The sequence below is a fragment of the Oryzias melastigma genome, unplaced genomic scaffold (genome assembly GCF_002922805.2).
Source record: "Oryzias melastigma strain HK-1 unplaced genomic scaffold, ASM292280v2 sc00277, whole genome shotgun sequence".
Lineage (NCBI taxonomy): Eukaryota > Metazoa > Chordata > Actinopteri > Beloniformes > Adrianichthyidae > Oryzias > Oryzias melastigma.
In genome coordinates this window covers 296,159-317,645 of record NW_023416901.1, presented here as the reverse complement: position 1 = coordinate 317,645, position 21,487 = coordinate 296,159, and the positions used below count along the sequence as shown (strand labels likewise).

Here is a 21,487-nt window from a genome sequence, read left to right as displayed (position 1 = left end):
GAGTAAGAACTCAAAGTATAAACAAAAATCTGAAATTTTTACCTTTGACTCAAAATTCACTCCTACAGTAAGCGTTAAAATTTATTTGAAACCAAATTACTCTTTGACCATAATTCATCTACTTGAAATTAATTTCTAAATGATACAATAAAATATTTTTTAAAGCAAAAATGTAAACATTCACTTAGATAAAAGGAAAAATAAGTCAACAAGAGACTCAAGCTGTTTATGTTGAGAAAGGAAAAACTGGTCTTATATAAAAAACACATCAAATTTCAAAGTTTTCTCTAAAAATGTGTTTTGGAATATTTGAAAAATTCCCTTGTTCTAAAATTCCCTTAAAAAATAACATCCGATATTGGTATTTGAAAGAACTTGTTAATACTATTATAAATTCAAATGTTACAAACTTAGATTTCATTTCATGGCTAATTTACAAACTTACCCTCCACATAAAAAAAAATCTCTGTTGCAAACAACATTTCCTTCCAAAACAGACATGCTTCATTATGTCTGAACCTCACATTTAATGTCTTTTTTCTCCTCTACACATTTTCCATCCGTTTGATGTTTGTTGGGGCTCTCCACCTCTCGTTCCTCCAGGTCCTCCTCTGCATGTACTACGACCTCCGAGTCCTGTGCGTCTTGTGTCCTAGCAACTATCTCTTTTCTCTCTTCTCCAGTGTTGACTACTCCTTCAGCATGAACAACCTCTTCAGATGTGTGTTGCCATGTTGTTGCCATTTCCCCCTCGGTGGCTGTGGTGTATTGGTACAAGTCTGAGTCAGCCTGAAACATGACCAATGCTTGAGCTGTGTGGATGCGCACATGCTGAGCCAGGGAGCAGGCATCCAGGAATTTATCTCCACAAGAATCACAAGCGTACAAGATCTGGGTGTTGGGGTCTGTGAACATAATCAGAGGTGATCATGTAAAACAGAAATTTCTGGTTTTTCAAAAAAAAAAAAAGCTTGGGTCTCAATTAGAAAACTCATAACAATTTAATTAAAAAAAAACAGCAAATGTATTTTTTTGCAGCATGTAATCTCTAGGCCGTGTCTTCTGTAAAGAATTAGTTCAGTTTCTCAAAAATACATTAATCTTTGACTGTGATCAAATCTTTGTTTTCATTCTATACAACTGGACTTATTTTTCTCTGAAGCAATTTGCACGACCTACTTCAGCGTTCGGTATATGACCGTTCAGTCTTTTCCGGTTGAGGCAGTAGGCTACTGTTTATATGGGAATAGTGAGGTATTTGGAGTTTACAGGGAGTCTTTTGGAGCTACCAAGCTACCGAGCTACCAAGAGTCACTCTAAATGATGTTAGGCGCCTTGTTTGTTATTCTAGCAAAATACTCCAAAATAAAAATGCAAAAAGGATTTAAATTGTATGTGTCGACCTACATAGTAAGCTTTGAAGGTAACTTGCTAATACTGATTTTATTTGCAAGTAATTACATGCGACCAGCTCAAAAGCTGATGGAAATTCATGTCGGTCACATGTAATAAGCGCAGCCAAGATACCAATTACTGCATGGTTTAATGTATTTTAAGTGCATCCAAAGCTAAATGCTGTTACTGGTAACAATATTTAATGTAAAAGTCCTGTTAGATGTCACGCAGCTAGAGCGCAGCTGCAGATGCAAATACAGTCCCGATCAGGAACCTTTTGTTGTATTAACCGGAACCATAATCCTAACCTTTTTTTTTTAATATACATTTTATTTTTCTAGGAAAGTTAGATTACAACACAAATTGCTACACAAGCTCGTTCATTTCTTATAGCTTTCCATGCAGATCATTACAATAAGAAAAAAAACAAATAGAAAATAGGGTATAGAACAACAAAATACACACCAGAAAGAAAATAAATAAATAAATAAAATAATGGAGAAAAAAAGAAAAAAAACACTTAGTAACTGGACAGCAATCTGTCTGACAAAGATAAAATAAACCAAAGTAAACACAAACCAAGATTCATATAAGAGACCACATAAAGACTAGCACTGGGGTTTAAAGAATGTACAATCCAGCAATTAGTTTGTAAAACTTAAATCTAACCAGGTCTGTTTGACATATTCTGTCCATTTACACCATATTTGGTTGAGTTGTTCTGTCCGCAAATTTTTTTTCGAAAAATGCCAGTTTTTTTCGAAACTGTGGTGTTTCCATTAGGAGAATTTATTATCCAAATTCCAATTTGCAAAATTTCAGAGTCAATGGAAATGCGATTATCTCGTTAAGGAGAAAACGATTTAAAAAAAGAAAAATAGTAGGACAGGCCGTTTTTGGCTTCAGAAATAATGAACATTTTTCTTTAAGATTTTTTAGTTTTTAATTCTTCATATAGGCAGGTGTGATTTAAAAAAATTGCATCACAATAAAATAAAATTTTCGAGCAGCTCACAAGTGAGTTGTGCTATTTTTAGTAGTGATTGGAATTCCGGCTCCTTTAAGGAAGCCGGCTCTTTCGGATCGGCTCACCAAAAAGAGCCGACTCTTTCGGCTCCCAAACGGCTCTTTAGGTTGTTTTGTTGCTTTAAGTAATTTATTATCAACAATTATATAAAATTATGCACAAAATGAATTACTAATAAAAAAACTTGTTTTTTTTGTAAATAAGATTTTATTTCATTCATATAAACAGAAAAATAAATAAAAACTATTTACTATTCAACAGAGCTGTTCTATCAAATTATTAATCATCTCTTTGTAAACAAATTCAACTTGAAAACAATATAAAACACTGCAAACCACAACACAAAAATATAGATTAAAAAGTGTTTGTCTTGTGGCCACTGACTCTCTTTATCTCTTTCCTTCTGTGCGCTGCGAGTGTAACCCCCTCCTCTGCTCAGCACGAACACGCGGCACAAATACATATTGACCAATCGCGTGCGACATGAGGAGGAAAAAAAGGGAGAGAGAGAGAACGAAAACACGGCTGTAAGGAAACTCCATGATCGCCGGGCTGTCCCCCGCCCCACCATTTGAGAAACACTGTCTTAATGTTTTGTTTGTCTCGTGACCACTGGCTCTCTTCCTCTCTTTCCCTCCGTGTGTGCCTTGCTACTGTTGTTGCTGTGAGTGTAACTACCGCCCCTCCTCCTCTGCTCAGCGCGAACACACACGGCACAAACACATATTGACCAATCACGTGCGACATGCGGGAAAAAAAAGGGGAGGGAGAGAGAGGAGCTGAGAGAGAAAAGACTCAGCTCCCGACTTCCGGCTCCCAGCGAGGAGCCGGCTCGCGTCGTTCACTTCAAAGAGCCGTTTCGTTCGCGACTGACCCATCACTAATTTTTAGAAGAGGCCTGCGGGCGACTGATGTGGAGCTCGCGGGCGACCTGGCGCCCGCGGGCGACGTGTTGGTGACCCCTGCTCTTTCTAAAAGAAAAGGTTCTGTGAGATCTCCATTTATCTTAATTCTTGCTACAGGTTTTTTATACAATCCAGAGATTATTTTGATTATGCATTCATGAAAACCAAATTTATCGAGAACTTTATAGAGGAAGGACCATCTCACTGAATCAAATGCTTTTTCAGCATCCAGGCTTATCACTAGACTCTCCAATTTTGTTGTGATATCTGTTTCAGAATGTGTAGAACTCTTCTAATATTATCCTGTGTTTGTCTCTGTTTAATAGGACCTGTCTGGTCCTGATGGATTAAATTTGGTAGAACCGTTTCTAATCTTTTGGACATGATAGAAGTAAAAACTTTGTAGTCTATATTTAACACACTAATTGGGCGATAGCTGTTACACTCTAATCGGTCCTTTCCCTCTTTGGGGATGACGGAGATAATAGCTTCGTTCCACGAAGGAGGAATTGTTTTCTTTTCCATTACCCAGTTAAAAGTTTTCAGCAGAGAGGGGGTTAAATAGTTTTGCATCGTTTTATACCATTCTGGGCCAAACCCATCTGCTCCCGCCATCTTTCCATTTTTTAACCTTTTAATCGCTTGCCGAATTTCTTCTTTTGTTATAGCAGAAAGAAGAGCCTTATTCTGTTCATCAGTAACAGCGGGTAGATGTAACTCGGATAAAAAGTAGTCTATTTCCTGTTGATTGTCTATGAAAGGTTGTGAATATAAGGTTTTATTGTAAGATAAAAAACTTTGTTGTATATTTTTCCGCTGATGTTCTATTTTATTATTAAAGGGTTAGTAATGGAGTTGTAGGTCATTTTCGGTGTTAACTGTATTTTGCCTTATATTTACCATTTCCAAATGTTTTGGCGTATTTTGAGCAAGAAATATTGAAATAAAACAGAATTTTTGAGGCCAAATTTGGCAAACCTGTCTCTTCCGGGTAAAAAGCTCCGTTTTGGTCACGTGGTGCGTGTGACGTAACAGGGGTCAATATAGCAAGATGGCTTCTCCTCTGCGTGTCGGAGCTAGCGATAGCGGCAATATTTCAAGGTCCACAATTCTGTCTTCAGATTCAGATTGTGGAAACATCTGTTCTGAAAGTGACGCTGATTCAGAGGCGCCGGGTGTTTGTGGTTTGAGGACTGTAAAGCCCTATCAATTTGAGCCGGCAGCGCGGAAAGTAAGAGCTCACAATGGCAATGACACTGACAGTGACGCTGACAATGCAGATGAAACCGAAAGCTGTCAGTTTATCAGAGCCATGCTCGAAGCTGGAAGACGTGGAGCATCTCGTGAAGGTTTATTTACAGATCAGAACCTTTTGGCGACTCTAAATCAAATCATCAATGACGCTGGCTATCCGGGTCGGTAATGCAGAGTTTCATATGCAAAATAAAGAGCTTAGAGACATGTTTGCAGGACCGTCCGCCACTTTATTATTATTTATTTATTCACTTATTTATTCACTTCATTCACATATCCAGAAGCTCTTTCACTACCTTACTGCATGTCTCTGACGTGCGCAGAAAAAAAGGAGAACGTAAACAGCTCTGTACGCCCCGATCTCCACATGAATCGTCCCGTTTCAACACACAACAAAACAGGGGATGGCAACAGTCTGTCACGTTAGCCAAGTACACTGAAAATTCCGAAAACGATTCCTCTTCAGATGAAAGCATCACACAGAAATGAATGAGATCTGATCTTTCACGGAGGGAGAAATGACTGGTGGACCGCTGCGACTGTCGATGGTTTCATCAACGGATCTGCAGAGATCCTGCAAGCCACCATCAATGATTAAAAAAATGCAAATCAAATCAAACTGGGACCCTACAGCCAAGAAAAAAGTTCAGAACTGACTACAGTATTTAGAAATTTACGTGCGAATACTAGGGGTGTGCCAAAATATCGATATTGCGATATATCACGATATTTAGTCCTGCGATCGATTCTCGATGGGTTCTCACCAAGTATCGATATTATATTTTTCATTTGAAGAGGCTGTTGCGCTGAGCGTCTGAGTCGCGCGCCGGAACTATTGTGCAGATGGGCGCGCTGCGTCGGACTTTTAATAGCGACACACGCGCTCAGTCGGGAGAAGCACCGGTGAGAGACAGGCTCTGTAGCGTGAAGCATGTCTACCTGTCAGCATTTATCATCCATCTGTAGGAGATCCAGCCGGTAAGAAGTGACTTTGTCTGAGCGCTAGAATGACGGCGATCACTTACTTCCTGTTTGCTGTGGGAACTGGGCGCGCGCTTCGCAGTTGTTTGTGTACACTTCAGGTACTGTTGGATTTTTGTTTTCATGCACTTCAATGTTTACCCTGCTGGTGTACGGTGTAACTTTGGTAAATTTATAATGTGACGTTTTCAAACAATGTAATTACTTGTTGCTAATGTTAATTTAAAGTAATTCTTAAATAAATAAAGCAGGATTTGATGTATGAACTTAAATTTAAATGTAATTAAAATAAAGTACGTGAATTCACTTTAAATTAGGGAGGTTGATAATTAATTGAAGCACTTAAAATTATTTTTTTGCCATTATTATGTGTGTTTTAAGGTTTTTACCTATTGACTTCTGACTGACCAAATGTAAAATAGATAAAGATTGGAAAAATAATCTCAAGTGACAGTCTGAGTAAATCAGCCTTCAATTTTGGATGCTCAGCCCTTTTCAAGTGAGGGGAACAAAAAATGCTTGTCAAAGACAGTATTACTGATTTCAGCAATGTTGCACAAAAGTGTCTATAATTTGTTGCACAAAATAAGAAAAGTTGTTTATTATGATTGTGTTTAAGCTAAAAAAGATAAATGGGGATATATTTTCCCAAAAAACACATTCTTCTATATAATGCTAGTTATTTGAGAAGATTTTTACCAATTATCGCAGTATCGCGATATCATCGATATCGTGAGCCATGTATCGCGTATCGTAAGGTACCCAGTGATTCCCAGGCCTAGCGAATACCGTTGTAATTTTTCCTTTGGGGTAAAGCTAACTAGCATAAAAGACACGTCTGATTATCGCCATCTTTATCTTTATGACCTGTTAGTTGTGTCTCAATTACTCCTCAGTAGAATATTTCTAAATTTGTGTAAATGTAATATTCAGTGTCAGGTAGAAATAGTCTGAGACGTGATTCTCTTTCCTAAAACATCTCGACACAGGCGAAGTGCCCGTTAGTGCACTGCCACCGCTCAATGAGTAGGATCAGTAATCCGAAAGTCACTTCAAAGTTTGACTACATGTTCAAGGTTCTGTTGAACAGGTTTTAAATGTTCTAACAGAGCTGTGTTTCATCTGAAGAAGTCATATGATCATACAGTACATGGTAGAGTTTTGTTAGTACTGGGTGTTTGGTGTTTTTAGGAAAGCAAACCTTGTCTTTTTCAATGCCATTGTGTAAGAAGAAGTAAGAGTGTAAGAAATAATGAAAATCAGGCAATTCCAGGAATAGTACATGTAAGTCAATGTATAATAGGGGTGTGCCAAAATATCGATATTGCGATATATCGCGATATTTAGTCCTGCGATCGATTCTCGATGGGTTCTCACCAAGTATCGATATTATATTTTCATTTAAAGAGGCTGTAGCGCTGAGCGTCTGAGTCGCGCGCCGGACCTATGGGCGCACGCTGCGTCGGACTTTTAATAGCGATGCACGTGCTCGTTCGTGAGAAGCACCGGTGAGACACAGGCTCTGTAGCGCGTGTGTGAAGCATGCCTACTGTCAGCATTTATCATCCATCTGTAGGAGATCCACCCGGTAAGAAGTGACTTTGTCTGAGCGCTAGAATGTCAGCGATCACTTACTTCCTGTTTGCTGTGGGAACTGAGCGCGTGCTACGCAGTTGTCTGTGTACGCTTCAAGGAGCGTCGGAATTTTCGCTTTCATGCACTTCAATGTTTAACCTGCTGCTGTACGGTGTAACTTTGATAAATTTATAATGTGACGTTTTCAAACAATGTAATTACTTGTTGCTAATGTTAATTTTAAAGTAATTCTTAAATAAAAAAGCAGGATTTGATGTATGAACTTAAATTTAAATGTAATTAAACTAAAGTACATGAATTCACTGTAAAATTAGGGAGAATGCTAATTAATTGAAGCACTTAAAATTATATTTATTGCCATTATTATGTGTGTTTTAAGGTTTTTACCTATTAACTGCTGACTGACCAAATGGAAAAATGATAAAAATTGGAAAAATAATCTCAAGTAACAGTCTGAGTAAATCAGCCTTTATTTTTGGATGCTCAGCCCTTTTCAAGTGAGAGAAAAGTGCACAAAAAATTAGGTCAATTTTGAGAGAGGCTGTAAAACATTATATTCATCATCCTTTGGTGTGACGTTCTTTTGGAGGTAGATAGCTGTCACTACTTGACTTATTTAATATTTGTTCTGTTTACAACAATTCTGCACTAAGTAGTGTCACTGCTGATCATGTTTACTATTGTTAACATTGAATCTGACAGATAATTCATATTCAGTTGTTGTCAATGTTTGTCAAAGACAGTATTACTGATTTCAGCAATTTTGCACAAAAGTGTCTATAATTTGTTGCACAAAATAAGAAAAGTTGTTAAGTATGATTGTGTTTAAGGTAAAAAAAAGATAAATGGGGATATATTTCCCCCCAAAAACATTTTCTATATAATGGTAGTTATTAGAGAGGATTTTTACCAATTATCGCAGTATCGCGATATTATCGATATCGTGAGCCATGTATCGCGTATCGTATCGTATCGTGAGGTACCCAGTGATTCCCAGCCCTAATGTATAAGGTTAGCCGCAACCAGAAGTAAAAAAGCGGTCCTATTTTAAACCAGAAATATGTCACACAGCTCCGTGCATAGAGTCCATTATTGTAGATGACTTCTTCACTGATACCATCTATTGCAGGTTGTTTTTAGAATGTAACTACCGTTTGCATGTTGACAGTACAACTCTTACCTGCTTCTTGCACTTTCTCAACTGCTTTTGAAATCTCAGCCTTCAAAGCTTCTGTCTCATCTGCAGGCACAGAGGTAGCCACTGGGACCACTGTTGAACAACACACGAAAACCTTTATTGTCTAGCAAATGTATTTTTTTTTTAAACAAAATTTCAAATTTGGTCCTTAACCTGTCAGCTGAGCTACAGCACTTGCAGCTAGCGCCTCTGTTGCCAAGGTAACAATGTCTTCCGTGGTGACAGTAACAATTTTGATCTGGTCGGAAGTGGACGTCCCTGCGCACTCATCAGAGAGCTCACTGGCACTTTCCCCAGCAACAACCAGCCTCTTCATACCAGCTTTGCCATGATGAACAGTCCTGACATGGGAGCGCAGATTATCTACTCGGTTGAACCCTCGGCCACATTTATCACACAAAAAGGGCTTCTCGCCTGAAATAACAGAAAAAAGAAAAGTACAGGAGGTCAAACACATTCTCTTTTCCTTCATTACCATTCTGAGTGGACATGTGATGATTTTACCCGTGTGAATGATAATATGCTTTGACAGATCTCCCACATTGACAAATGCCTTGTTGCACATCTGACACTTGTGTGGACGCACATTGTCATGATGGCGAATGTGATTGGCCAGCTGACTTGACTGCACAAATCTGTCCGGAGAAGACAAAGACAGGCAGGTCTTGAAGAGAAAATGTTAGTGCAGAGAACACACTCCTATCAAGTTAAGCTGACACTAAAATGGCAATGTTTAAAATTTTAAAAACTTCAAATAAGTCCTTTTAAAAAAAATGTTTACATGAACTAAATATTAGTAAATACTTGATGTTCATTAATTCAGATCCTCAAAAAAAGTTCTTTAGTTCTAACACAGTTATAGTGTATATTTGTGTTTTTCTTTTCTGTGCGTGAGTTTGTGATGGACAGAAACTAAATCTGTGATGAATTCCTGGGTCCATGGTCTCTTCATCACAGATTTATGGTCTGTCCATCACAGGTTTAATCTGTGAATCGACCAATACATTTTTTTTTCAACGTAAATACAAAAATCAGATTTTTTTTTTTAAGTCTGGGTCGCAAATAGCTAACATTTAGACTGCTATTCATTTGCAATATTTATCTAAAAAATAGTTTAAAAAGTGCAACATGTTTTCATATACTAAACTCTTTCCATTTTTTTACAGCATTTAGGAAGCTTGTAGTTGAGAATCTATTCTGCACATGCCATAGATGTTTGTTTTTTTTTCCAATTCCACTATACCAGTTTTAAATAATCAAACAAACCTATTTATTAATGTCAAATTAATGTCAAAAATGAATGTCAAACTATTTTTTTAAATTGCCACTGAACTCACCAATGAACTTAGTGTGGTGACACTTCTGACAAGTTTTCAACTGTGTCAGTTGAAAATGGATCTGATAGCAATTAGGGTAGGGAGGATTACTTTTTCTTCTTTTTACATCATTTAGAGTAAGGGCATCGGCCACTCGACTGAGACTACAGAGCATCAGCCATGTGCGTGGTCATTGGGATAGCTGCTGCTCCACTGATAACATAGGCACATTTAACAATGTTGTTTTTGCCGCTTGGATTATCTCAATCAACACAGAAAGAGCTACAGATATATGAAATTTAAGTTGTCATTATTGTCCTGTTTCTTCATGGAGAGACGGGGCTTTGCTGCTGCCTAGCTTTCGTGTTTCACTCAGTATTTCTATCTTCATGCTTTCCTGCTCTAAATCTCGAAATAATTTTATTTGATTTTAAAGTTTTATTCACACTGTAATAAACTAATGGTTTCCTAACATGTCTATATTGTCAGCATCTTTTTTAATTTGGTGATTCACAGTCATGTTTAGCAATGAGGTCACAGAGCTGCCGCTATTTTTTTTTTTTTTTTTTTAAATACGTTTTAATGATATTCTGCACAACGTTGCTAGTTGTGATTTGGCAAGGACAGAGATGCTTAAAACAATTTTAGGGGGATTTTCTGTGTTTACATACTTTTGCATGTGTGAGCTTCACCACAGAGAAAACTTTTCTCTCTGCAAAGGTTTAACCTGCTCCAACCCCCTCACTGCAAACAGTTTAAATTTTTGATTGGCTCTGCCTCTACCTGGGAGTGGTTAACCAGTGAAATAGCCCAGTGGGCGGGACAATGCTGAAGGCAGAGGCGCAGCTGCCTCTGAGTCGAAAACAACCAGTTCAATATCGGCCGTCGGATTAAAAAAAGATCCCAGTAAGTGTTAAAATAGCCAATATCAGGATCTCCTGATATTGATATCAGCATTGGTCGACCCCTAAGACAGAGACCAAACCTGTGACAAACAGATGGACGGACAAACCATAAATCTGTGATGGCAGAGACTAAAAAGCTCCATACACACCGGACATGATTCATGCACCAGAAGTTCAACAAGCCAATGAACAGATGCTATAAGAGGTCCTGCGGCCTGATTTGGGCAGCCGGTGCGGCGCGTCAGTCTGAGCGCAGTGGGATTTCAGCAGCGCTGTGTGATTTGGGCGGCAGACACAGCAAGGTTGACACACCATGCCAACTAATAAGAGACTCAACTTTTGGCACGCGACGTCTTCCGTTTCTCGATCAGCACGTTGAAAAAGAAAAAAAAAAAATCAAACATGGCTGCTCGGTTTGATGATTTTCGTCCTGAACTTCCATCCATTTTCTTAACCCACTAGGGCTGGAGGGTTTGCTGGAGACTGTGTCCCAGTTACTGTTGGACAAAGGAAGGATACACTGTGGACGGGTCGCCAGCCTGTCACAGCGCCCATGGAGCTGGAGCAATCAGCCCATTATGCTAGCCCCTTGGTGGCGGTGCTCGCTATGCTGGCCTGCAGGCAGTTTGCTGTCCTGCAGATAGACGGCCGCCCTAGGTGCCGCCATACCGTGCTCCAGCTTCACTGGTTTATGATGTTTTTTCTTATTTTCATCAAGACGGCAATAAAAGATCCACCAGTTTTATTTTTTATTTTACCCTCTCAGGTTAATGCTTAAACTGGGCCACAGACAGACAGAAATAAGGTTTAAACAGGCTGTCATTCAGGTGCAGCTCCTGCAGTAAATGGTGAAATTCACCGTACTGGGAGTGACACAGCGACGTGCTTGCTGGCACCTCAATAGAGCTCTCCAAAACATTTAAACTCAAGTTACTCTGTCAAGGACACAATTAGAAGATATACAGTATTGTGCATTTAAAATGAAAGTGTTTTGCTGAAGCTGAAAGTGTGTAGTAAAGTGTGTTAGCCTGGGAATGGAGCAAACAGCACAGACTCTTCCTGGAAGGGGTGGTTCTCACACTTGTCCTTGTGGGTTAGGAGGGGCTGGTGCTCAGAGAGCAGGTTTTTAGAGGAATACTCATAAATGCCTGAATGGATGAAAATACTACTTTGGGGTTGTTTACAGTGAAGAATGAAAATTATAGTACACTTAAAAGCTCAAAAAGATGATTTGCATTCACTGCTGACCTTTTGCCGCAGCGGTCACACACATAGGGTTTCTCCCCCGTGTGCTGGCGAGCATGAGCGATGAGAGAGCTGGCCTGGGTAAAAGCTTTGCCGCAAACTCTACAGACACAGGGCTTTTCTCCTGGAACACATAAATTCAGGTTTAATTGGTACGGATAGTGACAAATATTCCTCTATATTTTCTGACAGCTGAAGATAAATCTTTTAAAAACCTGTCTATACAATCCATACAAGAAGGTTGCACCTGTGTGGATGCGCTCATGCCGCTGAAGAGCTCCAGGGTCACTAAAGGCTCTCTGACAGTGTGCACACACATAAGGTTTCTCTCCACTGTGAACCCGCAGGTGTCTCTTCAGGTTTCCTGAAACACAGAAACCATTTCTCATTAAAGTGAAAGACTTTAAGAAACAACAATTAATAAAATTTGCCATAATTGCCAACAGTAGCTCTAATTCTACACATGTGGGATATAACCAAAATGGAATTTTAAAATAAATCAGAATTTGTCAAGGTAGCAAATGTGTACTGTACATGAATGAAACCAAAGTAACCCTTGTACTATCCTAGTCATGCTTACATTAAAAGTTTAGTCATCTGGACCTCACAAGACAGTGTATAGATTTTTTGCTAACACTTTATAATAAGATTCCTTAACAAGCTTTCTTAACACATTAATAAGCATTATTAATGTTCTTATAAAGTGTTAGTAAGACATTTATTAGTGTAATAAGCCTAATAAGGCTTATTAAATTCCTAAGTTAACACATTTACAAGCATTATTAAGGTGTTAATATGATGCTTATTGTTACATTTATTACCATCGTATACGTGGAACAAATTGTTAGTAAGTGTTAACAAGCTTAATAAGAATCATTAATAAAACTTGTTAACAGATTAATAAGGCTTATTAATGTGTACAGTTCTTGTAAGACATTTAATATCATTATAGATGTCTCACACTGACTTATGTGTTAATAAGCTTAATAATCCTTAATAATCTTTGTTAACAGATTAGCAAGCATTAATAATGTGTTAAATCATAGTAAAATATTTATTAGCATTATAGGTGTCTTGCAAATACCTGATAGTGTTAATGAGAATATTGACTACTCAGTCAGACCATTGTCTACAAAGACCATATTAGTAAACTGGTAGTAAGCTTAATAAATGTATTAATAAACTTTGTTAACCATTTATTGAATGTTTTGCAGCAAATTATCTAAAGTGTGTTCCAAAACCATATTAGTAAACTGGTAGTAAGCTTTACAAATGTGTTAATAAACTTTGTTAACCATTTATTGAATGACATAAATCCTGTCCACGTTTGTCATGGAAGGGATCACACATCAATGTAAGGGTGGGGTCATCTGGACCCCGTAAGAGAGCACAAGGGTCAAGAATATAACTAGACAGTTAAAGCAACTTATACCATGGTCCGGGTGAATACTCGATTCTGATTGGCTGCTGGGTGTGGATTAAAAAGCGATATACCACAGTGATAAACCACACCTAAAGAAGTAGTTCCGGTCACACAGACCAAACATTCGATATCACTGCGTAGGTTTCTTTAAAACACATTTTTCCTTCATCTGGAAAAAAAACAAGCGGTAAGGGATGAACTTTCTCTCTGAACTGATGCTTTATTTAACTTATTATAACGATCAGCAATTATATCGCTTTCCTTTTGTAAGGTAGCTTAATATTGACAAATTAGTCAACCCTCAACCCCATAATGTTCGGCTTAACTTCGGTAATTAGTTTTAAAATTTAGTTATTCTCTTACTAATCAGACACAGCACTCGGCATGAAAGGTGTAGTCTTCTGTCTCACCACAAGAGACCAAGACCGCGAGTGAGTGCTGCGTCTATGTTTTTGTGGAAACATGGCTAACAGATAGCGTCCCGGACTGTGCTGTTCAGCTAGCGGGACTAACATACCACCGGGCTGACAGGACGCTCGTCGAGGCGGGGAAAATCCCGTGGCGGTGGACTGTGTGTTTACATCAGTGATGCCTGGTGCCGGAATGCTGCTGTGGTTTACAAACACTGCTCTCCACTTGCAGAGTTTATGATCATTAAATGTCGGCCATTCTACCTGCTGCGGGAATTTAACTCCGTACTGCTGGTATCAACATACATTCCTCCCAGCTCCACCACCAACAGGAGTGAGGCTCTGTATGAACTATATCAGCACGTCAGTGAGCAGCAGACAGCCCACCCCGACACCTTTGTCATCCTGGCCGGGGACTTCAACCACGCAAATCCAAAGACCGCGTTTCCACAACTCCATGGACACATCAACTTTCCCACGAGAGGTAACAACATCCTGGACAATGTCTACACCTCACATAGTGGAGCGTACAGAGCCCGCCCCCTCCCCCACCTGGGTGCCTCAGACCACTCCACTGTCATGCTAATACCAGTATACAGGCCAAAGGTTAAAGTCACCAGACCAGCTACAAAAGTGGTCCGGGTGTGGCCTGGGGGATCTTCTGAGGCTCTGGAGGACTGCTTCGCCACCAGTGATTGGAGTGTATTCAGACAGGCGGCCACCCACTGACCCACTCAAGGAGTACTCAGAGACTGTCACATCCTACATGAGGAAGTGCATGGACGATGTCACTGTCACAAAAACCATCACCACCCGAGCCAACCAAAAGCCATGGATGACAGAAGTCCACAGACTTTGGAGGAAACGGAACGCTGCCTTCAGAGCTGGAGACGAAGCTGCTCTGAGAAAAGCCAGAGCCAACCTGTCTAGAGGTATCAGGCTAAGAGAGAGTACTCCCAGAAGACAGCTGACCGCTTCAGGGACACCAGGAACCTGTGGCGGGGGGATTCAGACCATCACGGATTACAAGCCCCTCCCACAGACCTGTGATAATTCCACCCATGTACTGGACCAGCTTAAACCCTTCCGCTCTCTTTGGGGTCCAGATGACTCCAACCACATATTGATGTATGATCCATCCCATGACAAATGTGGACAAAGGTGGACAGGATTTCATGTCTGCCATGGACATTAGTGAAACTCAAAAATCAAAGATAAAAAAAAGTTCAGCACACTGTCTTGTGGGGTAGAGATGACCCCACTTTTAATGTAAACAAGCTAAAGAGAGCGGAAGGGTTAATTAATGTTTTCTTTGCCCGCTTTGAAGCAGACAACTGCACTTCAGCACAGAAAACTTCTCCTCCTCCTGACGACCTGGTGCTGATGCTTTCACCTGACAGCGTGATTAGAGCACTAAGAGGAGTAAAGACACAGAAAGCCCCATGGCCTGACAACATCCCCGGCTGTGTCCTGAGGGACTGTGCTGATGAGCTCACAGATGTCCTCACAGTTTTCTTCAACCTCTCCCTGAGCCAGGCGGTTGTCCCCTCATGCTTCAAGGCCACCATCATCCCAGTTCCAAAGAAGTCATCCCCCTCCTGCTGCAACGACTACCGCCCAATCGCTCTCACCCCCATCCTCATGAAGTGCTTTGAGCGGCTAGTCATGCAGCACATCAAGTCTGCTCTCCTCACTACTCTGGACCCCTAACACTTTGCATAGCGGTCCAACCGCTCAACTGATGACGCAATCTCTACAGCCCTCCACTCAGCCCTCACCCATCTGGAAACCAAGGGCTCACATGTCAGAATGCTGTTCATCGACTTCAGCTCAGCGTTCAACACCATCATCCCCCAGCAGCTCATCCACAAGCTGGACCACCTGGGACTCAAAACCTCCCTGTGCAACTGGCTGCTGGACTTTCTGACAGGGAGACCACAAGCAGTTCGAGTCTGCAACAACACATCCAATACCATCACGATAAACACGGGGGTTCCCCAAGGATGTGTGCTGAGCCCCCTCCTCTTCACCCTCCTGACCATAGACTGTAAAAACAATGGACAGATCGAGCACTGAGGTCCCCCATTGGAAATGCATTACTTCCTCTCCTCGCGAAAGTAGGCCGCCGCTTTCACCGTCAATTCCTGAAACGGATACCGCCATTTGCAAACAATCTCCAGCGATTGGTCTGAGTCATAGCTGAGTCATGGAATCTACAGGAAGTACTGTCGCCAATCAGGAGTGAGTTTGTTGGGGACGTGTCAAACGTGGAAAACACATTTTAACACGTTTAGGACCGCGCGTATTATATGCACGCAAAAACCGGTTTTGGCGTATATTATACACGGTATTTCCCAAATCGTGGAATATGTACGCATTTTACTGAGACTGGGCTGATTGTACAAGTCATTGTTGAAGCCTTTGAGGGAGAACCATCCCAACATTTGATTCTGTCAGCGGTCCTTTTGGATTTACTTACATTTATTCCTTTTTGTCGAGATAAAAGGAGCATTTGGGTGACGCCGCTGGAGAAATGCGCGTGTCCCTCTCGCGCGCGCCGCAGCTTTTCAGTTGTCATTCGCGGCCAGGTTATAGTCTGATCAGATGCACGTGAGAAGCGCGTTCAGCGGTATTTAAAATAAATAACCATCCTAACAAGTGAACAGCTGGATCTTTTTTCTGTTTGAAGATACCATCAGGTCCTTTAATGTTTCTCTCGCTCAGCATTGATGAAGTCTGCTCCTATTGGCTACCCGTCATGTGTCAATCAAATGCCCCAGACGATCGACGTCAGACCCACAAACGCTTATTGAGCCATCTGATTGGTCAATTTATAACTCTAATAACTTGTGATAATGGAAAAAAATCTTTAAAAAAAAATTAGGATTAGAAAAAAGAAGTTAAGCAGAAAGCAGCAGAGGAAGAATGATTATTCTGACATATAAAATGACTGAGAAATAACTGTCTGTTTCCCAATGTAAGTCAATGGGACTTTGGCCTTTTTGCAACCCAGTGGTACTTCCTATATGGAACACGGAAGGAGGGGGGGCTTTCTCAGTCCAGTTATTTTATATACAGTCTATGCTCCTGACTCATGACTGTGATTCATCATCAAGCTCCAACCTCCTTATCAAGTGCGGATGACACAACAGTGGTGGGTCTCATCAACAACAACGATGAGACCCCCTACAGGAGTAAAGTGTGCAGGCTGGCTTTGTGGTGCAGGGAGAACAATCTCCATCTGAATGTGGAGAAGACAAAGGAGATGATTATGGACTTTAGGAGAGCTCACACCCAGCACGCCCCTCTGACCATCAGAGTTCTTCTATTGTTAATTTTGTTTATTATCTGTTTTTAATATTTTTGCTATTATTGTTTTAATTATTGCTGTTTGCACTGAGGGATGAGAGGAAAGTAATTTCATCTGTGCTGTTTATCTTAGGTATTCAGCATAAGAAGCTGATCGTGTGCCGTTTATGTTCTAGCTGCTCACTGAAGGCTTAACTTCAGAACAAGAAGAAAAAAATCCTAATTTGTCCGTTTTTTTTTCTTTTCAAAACAGCAACACTTTAACGCTGCAGCTGAGGTCTGTTACGGCTTCAGGCTCTCTGCGGTGTACCATGTCACTGTGACAACAAGCCGCATCAGGGATCAAATAGTCCGCTTTTTGTGAAAAAATTAGCTAAACCAAAGAAATAACAAAAATAAAGTACTAAATATTGATTGAACAGTTATTTAAAAATTTTCCTTCCTTTTTTGTTGTTTGAAATTTGTAACTATATGTAAGAGATAATACCCGACGAAGTGTGCATTATGAGAATTAACGCACTTGGCAGAAGCAACCGTCCTCCCCTTCGCGTTGGACGGTTCAGGCCTCCGCGTCCTACGTTAATTTCTCATAATGGACACTTCGTCGGGTATTATCTCTTACATATAGTTACAAATTTCAAACAACAAAAAAGGAAGGAAAATTTTTATTTCTAGCCTGTTTTTGTTAAAAAAACACTATTGTAAAATGTAGCTGGTAAAACATTGTGATTATTCCATGATTTGTCAGAATCCAAAAGTGGGATTAATCTGATTATTTTTTAAATTTATTGACAGCACTAATATATACATCAATCCAAATATATTTTAGATCATTCCAACTGTTCTGGCAGCTTCTCTCACACTTACACTTATACAGTCAGTGCTTCCATTCTCACTTCCGGTCTTTGTGGCAACTTCCCATAAAAAACACTGCTGATTAAACCATGGCCATACATGGATTAAACGCATTTACAAATCAACCAATCAGAATTTGAGTTAGAATCTCTGTAGCCTCATGAGGATGGATGATGACGTATTCGCCTCTGATTGGAAGGTCGTGCTGCTAAAAGCTAACTTCTTCTGTTCTTCAGGCTGCTTCACTTGCTGTTTTGCAGTTAACAAGAGAAGAAAGCGGAGAAGTTTATTTAGTTGCTGATTTATTGGGTAAGCGTTTTTAAGATTGACTTTTCCAGAAAAACTGGACATTGTCTAAAAAGGCCGACCAACCCTGAAGCAAGGAAACAGGAAAAGGATTTTCCGCCACTTTCAGCCTACAGCAGTTTTGTCTAGCCAGGTAACGGAGTTTTGAGACAATGTTTAGCGACAAAAGGCAAGAACAAGAACGTCCTCGCCACCACTGAATGCACCACAGCTGCCCCGAACGCATTGAGCTGCATTAGCGACAGCCTCACGGCAGGATTTCAGACAACATCATTTCTTAGACAAGAAAACAGTCAAGACCATGAAAAAATAATTTCTATCTCCCTCATCGACCACCAGAGAATTTGGGAGCACCAGGAAAACTTCCTGCACGCATCCCTTTCCAGCACAGAACTCTGATCCGTCTCGGATGAGAACTGTCACATACAACATGAAGGATTTTGCAGGGAAATCTCCAGCTGATCTCCTGGACTTCCTTCATGGACGGAGTTCATCTTTAAAAAAGAAGGATTTGACCAACTGTATGTTAAACTCTATTGTTGTAAAAACTTTGAATAGTTAAAATTATATTAAGTTGGATTTGCTATAAATGACAATGACTTAAATAATAAAGCATCTTTTCAAGTTTAATGAGTTTTCGTTGTGTTTTGATGTTATTGCAATGGGAGGAGATGTCATGGATCAACCTGCTGCTTCCCTCTCCAACCACCAGAGGGAGCGCTCGCCTGAGTATTGACCCTGCACTCCCTCTCCACACTCAGCCAGATCTCCTCAGCTGTTTCCAATCCACCTCATCACCACCAGTATTTAGTCTGCCTGCAGTCACCACCTCAGTGCAAAGTCTTGCATTGCCACGCAGCCATTTCTGAGCAGTTTATTCCTTGTTTGCCTCTGGTGTCTGACTCCTGCCTGCCTCCTCGACTCCCTGTTTGCCTGTGTCCTGACCTCTGCCTGTATTTTGACCTTGCCTTGCCTCAGCCTGTGTTCTCTATTAAAACCTGGTTTGTACATGGATCCACATGCCTCTGCCTCTTCGTCACAGGAGACTTGCACGCAAAGTTGGTTTTTAAAGTATGTACAATTGTAGTGAAATCCGTCTATTTAAATTATCCATTTATGATGGAATAGCTCCAAAAATAACATTCATGTATAACAGGAGAGTGTTAGAAACAAAAAATAATTCGTATTAACAAGGATGGTCTTGGCGGAGGAAGACTGAAGGCTCAGCTCTGAAATGCACGGACTGCCACTGCTACAAAGATTTGGACAGGTTTCAAAACAATACTCTATGATAATTGTGGATCAATTTCTAAAGTTATTCCTAAAGAAGACAACCTAGATTTTCCATCTTCACTTTGGCACTAAGTCACATCTTTTTAACTAAGCCTATTAAAACAGTTGATGTCATTATTTTCTTAAGTACATTTTAAAATAAGAAGATTAGGGATCAATGGAGCATGGAGCAGTGAAAAACATTGACAAGAAATTTAAAAGTTGGAAACCCGTTTTACCTGAAGTAGTAAACTGTTTCCCGCATTCCTTACACTTGAGAGGCCCGTCTGCAATATGGACTTTTAGGTGAGCTTTAAGGTTTCCCAGCTGGCAAGAAAATAAAAACAGTTTGATGGAAAATAGTCACAGAGCTTTTCCTCAAGATCAGAAGATCATGGACCACTATATTCATGTCCATAATTCCATTCAAACAATTAAAACTTAATAGAATACAGATTCAGGTGCAGCTGTTCAATTGATTTTAAAATGTTTACTTGTTTACAATTACATGAAATTGGGCTACAACTGTCTGGTTCCTTAGGTCAACCCACTTATGAGCTGGGCCTAACGAGGAAACGTCTCAACCGTACCAAAGTGAAGAACAATTGGACTGTTGATCTGTGGCCCAAGGTCCCATTTTCTAATGAAAACGAAGTGTGCTTTTCATTTGAGATTCAAGGTCAAAGGGTTTGGAGGAAGACTATTGAAGGGCAGATCAAGGGCTGGGCGATAAAACAATGACGTATGTAACAATTAGGGCCGTGAAACGATTAAATAAAAATTAACAACGGCAATTAATCACAAACCTGGGAAAAATTAAAATCACAATTAGCTTTTTTTTTTGTTACAGTATTTCCCGACCACTTATTAACTGCGAATAATCACAATATTAAATCGCATGCAAAACTGTACATTTAGAACATTTATTTTTAATTAAGGCAATTAACTAGAGATCAGATTAATCACACTGTATGTGTTGTGATTGATCACTACTAATCACAATGTTTTACTAAGTAAATTTTATGAAAAAAACCTAGTAAAACAACAGAACAAAAACAGGCCATTTCAGACAATTTATCTAAAATAAGATAAATTCATAGGAAATGAATATAAACTGCATAATCTAAATAATAAAAAAATGAATTCACTGTGTCTTAGCTGCATCAAACTGTCAGAGCTGTCAGATTGCTTCCCTCATGAGAGCATTGCAGCTGTAATGTCAATGATATGCCATAGCAATAATCTAAAACTTTGTTTATTGTCAAAAGCAATAACAGATCTAAAGGAAAATAAAGCACCCGGGCCAGACGGTTTTCCTTAAGAATGGTACAAAAAAATTAAAAATTTAGTTTTTACCTTTTCTGACTTAAATTTTAAATAAAGTATTAAAATAGATTAAAATACCACCCTCATGGAAACAAGCCACTATATCAGTGATTTCGAAAGAAGGAAAGGACCCACTTAACTGCAGTTCATTTAGAGCAGGGGTCAGCAACGTTTATGACCTGAAGTGCCAATTCAAAAAACAATTGTGCCATCATTAAGTATAATGCAATCTCTGTTGTCGTTCACCCCTCAGCATATCCTGTCAGGAATCACCTGTGTGAATCAGATTTCACTGATTCACACAGGTGATAGGCAGAGAGTTTTACGCTGGATGCTCTTCCTGACATAATCCTCTATTTTTAAGGAACAGATCAAGTTATGCAGCAACATAAAGGTCCATGTCTAAGGACCCTCACTGGATTTTAGCTTATTGCCGCCGTGGAAACTGAACCTACACCAGCCAACTGAGCTATCCAGCCACCTATAACAATAATGTGAACTTTATTGCAAATAAATAGAAAAAACATTTTCAATATATATGAAAAAATGTCATTCGCAAACAGCCGGTCAAATAGCTTTTTTTAACATATTGTTCAAAATTGTGCTTTCATTATAATATTGCACAAAGAAATAGCTGAAATAGTATTTAAACTATGTTTGTTTGTTTTTTTAAAAAAAAGTACTGCATTTGTAGTATGTCGTACTAACAGCAACAGGATTGCATACATCAGAACTAAATATTCTGAATATTTCTAAATACAACA

At 39.7% G+C, this 21,487-nt stretch overlaps 1 protein-coding gene across 5 annotated transcripts in view; it reads right to left on the bottom strand.

The window, feature by feature from the left end:
- Window positions 1-211: 211 nt before the first annotated feature.
- Window positions 212-21,487, bottom strand: part of zbtb17 (zinc finger and BTB domain containing 17) — a 66,624-nt gene continuing 45,348 nt past the window's right edge. For all 5 annotated transcript variants that reach the window (XM_024265164.2, XM_036210876.1, XM_024265165.2 and 2 more), the window contains 7 exons: window positions 19,637-19,724; window positions 12,070-12,186; window positions 11,826-11,946; window positions 8,861-8,991; window positions 8,510-8,770; window positions 8,339-8,428; window positions 212-905 (listed from right to left, as the gene is read on the bottom strand). In XM_024265164.2, coding sequence (XP_024120932.1) covers window positions 508-905; window positions 8,339-8,428; window positions 8,510-8,770; window positions 8,861-8,991; window positions 11,826-11,946; window positions 12,070-12,186; window positions 19,637-19,724 — 1,206 coding nt within the window. In that variant the 3' untranslated portion in view covers window positions 212-507. The remainder of the gene's footprint in view (window positions 906-8,338; window positions 8,429-8,509; window positions 8,771-8,860; window positions 8,992-11,825; window positions 11,947-12,069; window positions 12,187-19,636; window positions 19,725-21,487) is intronic.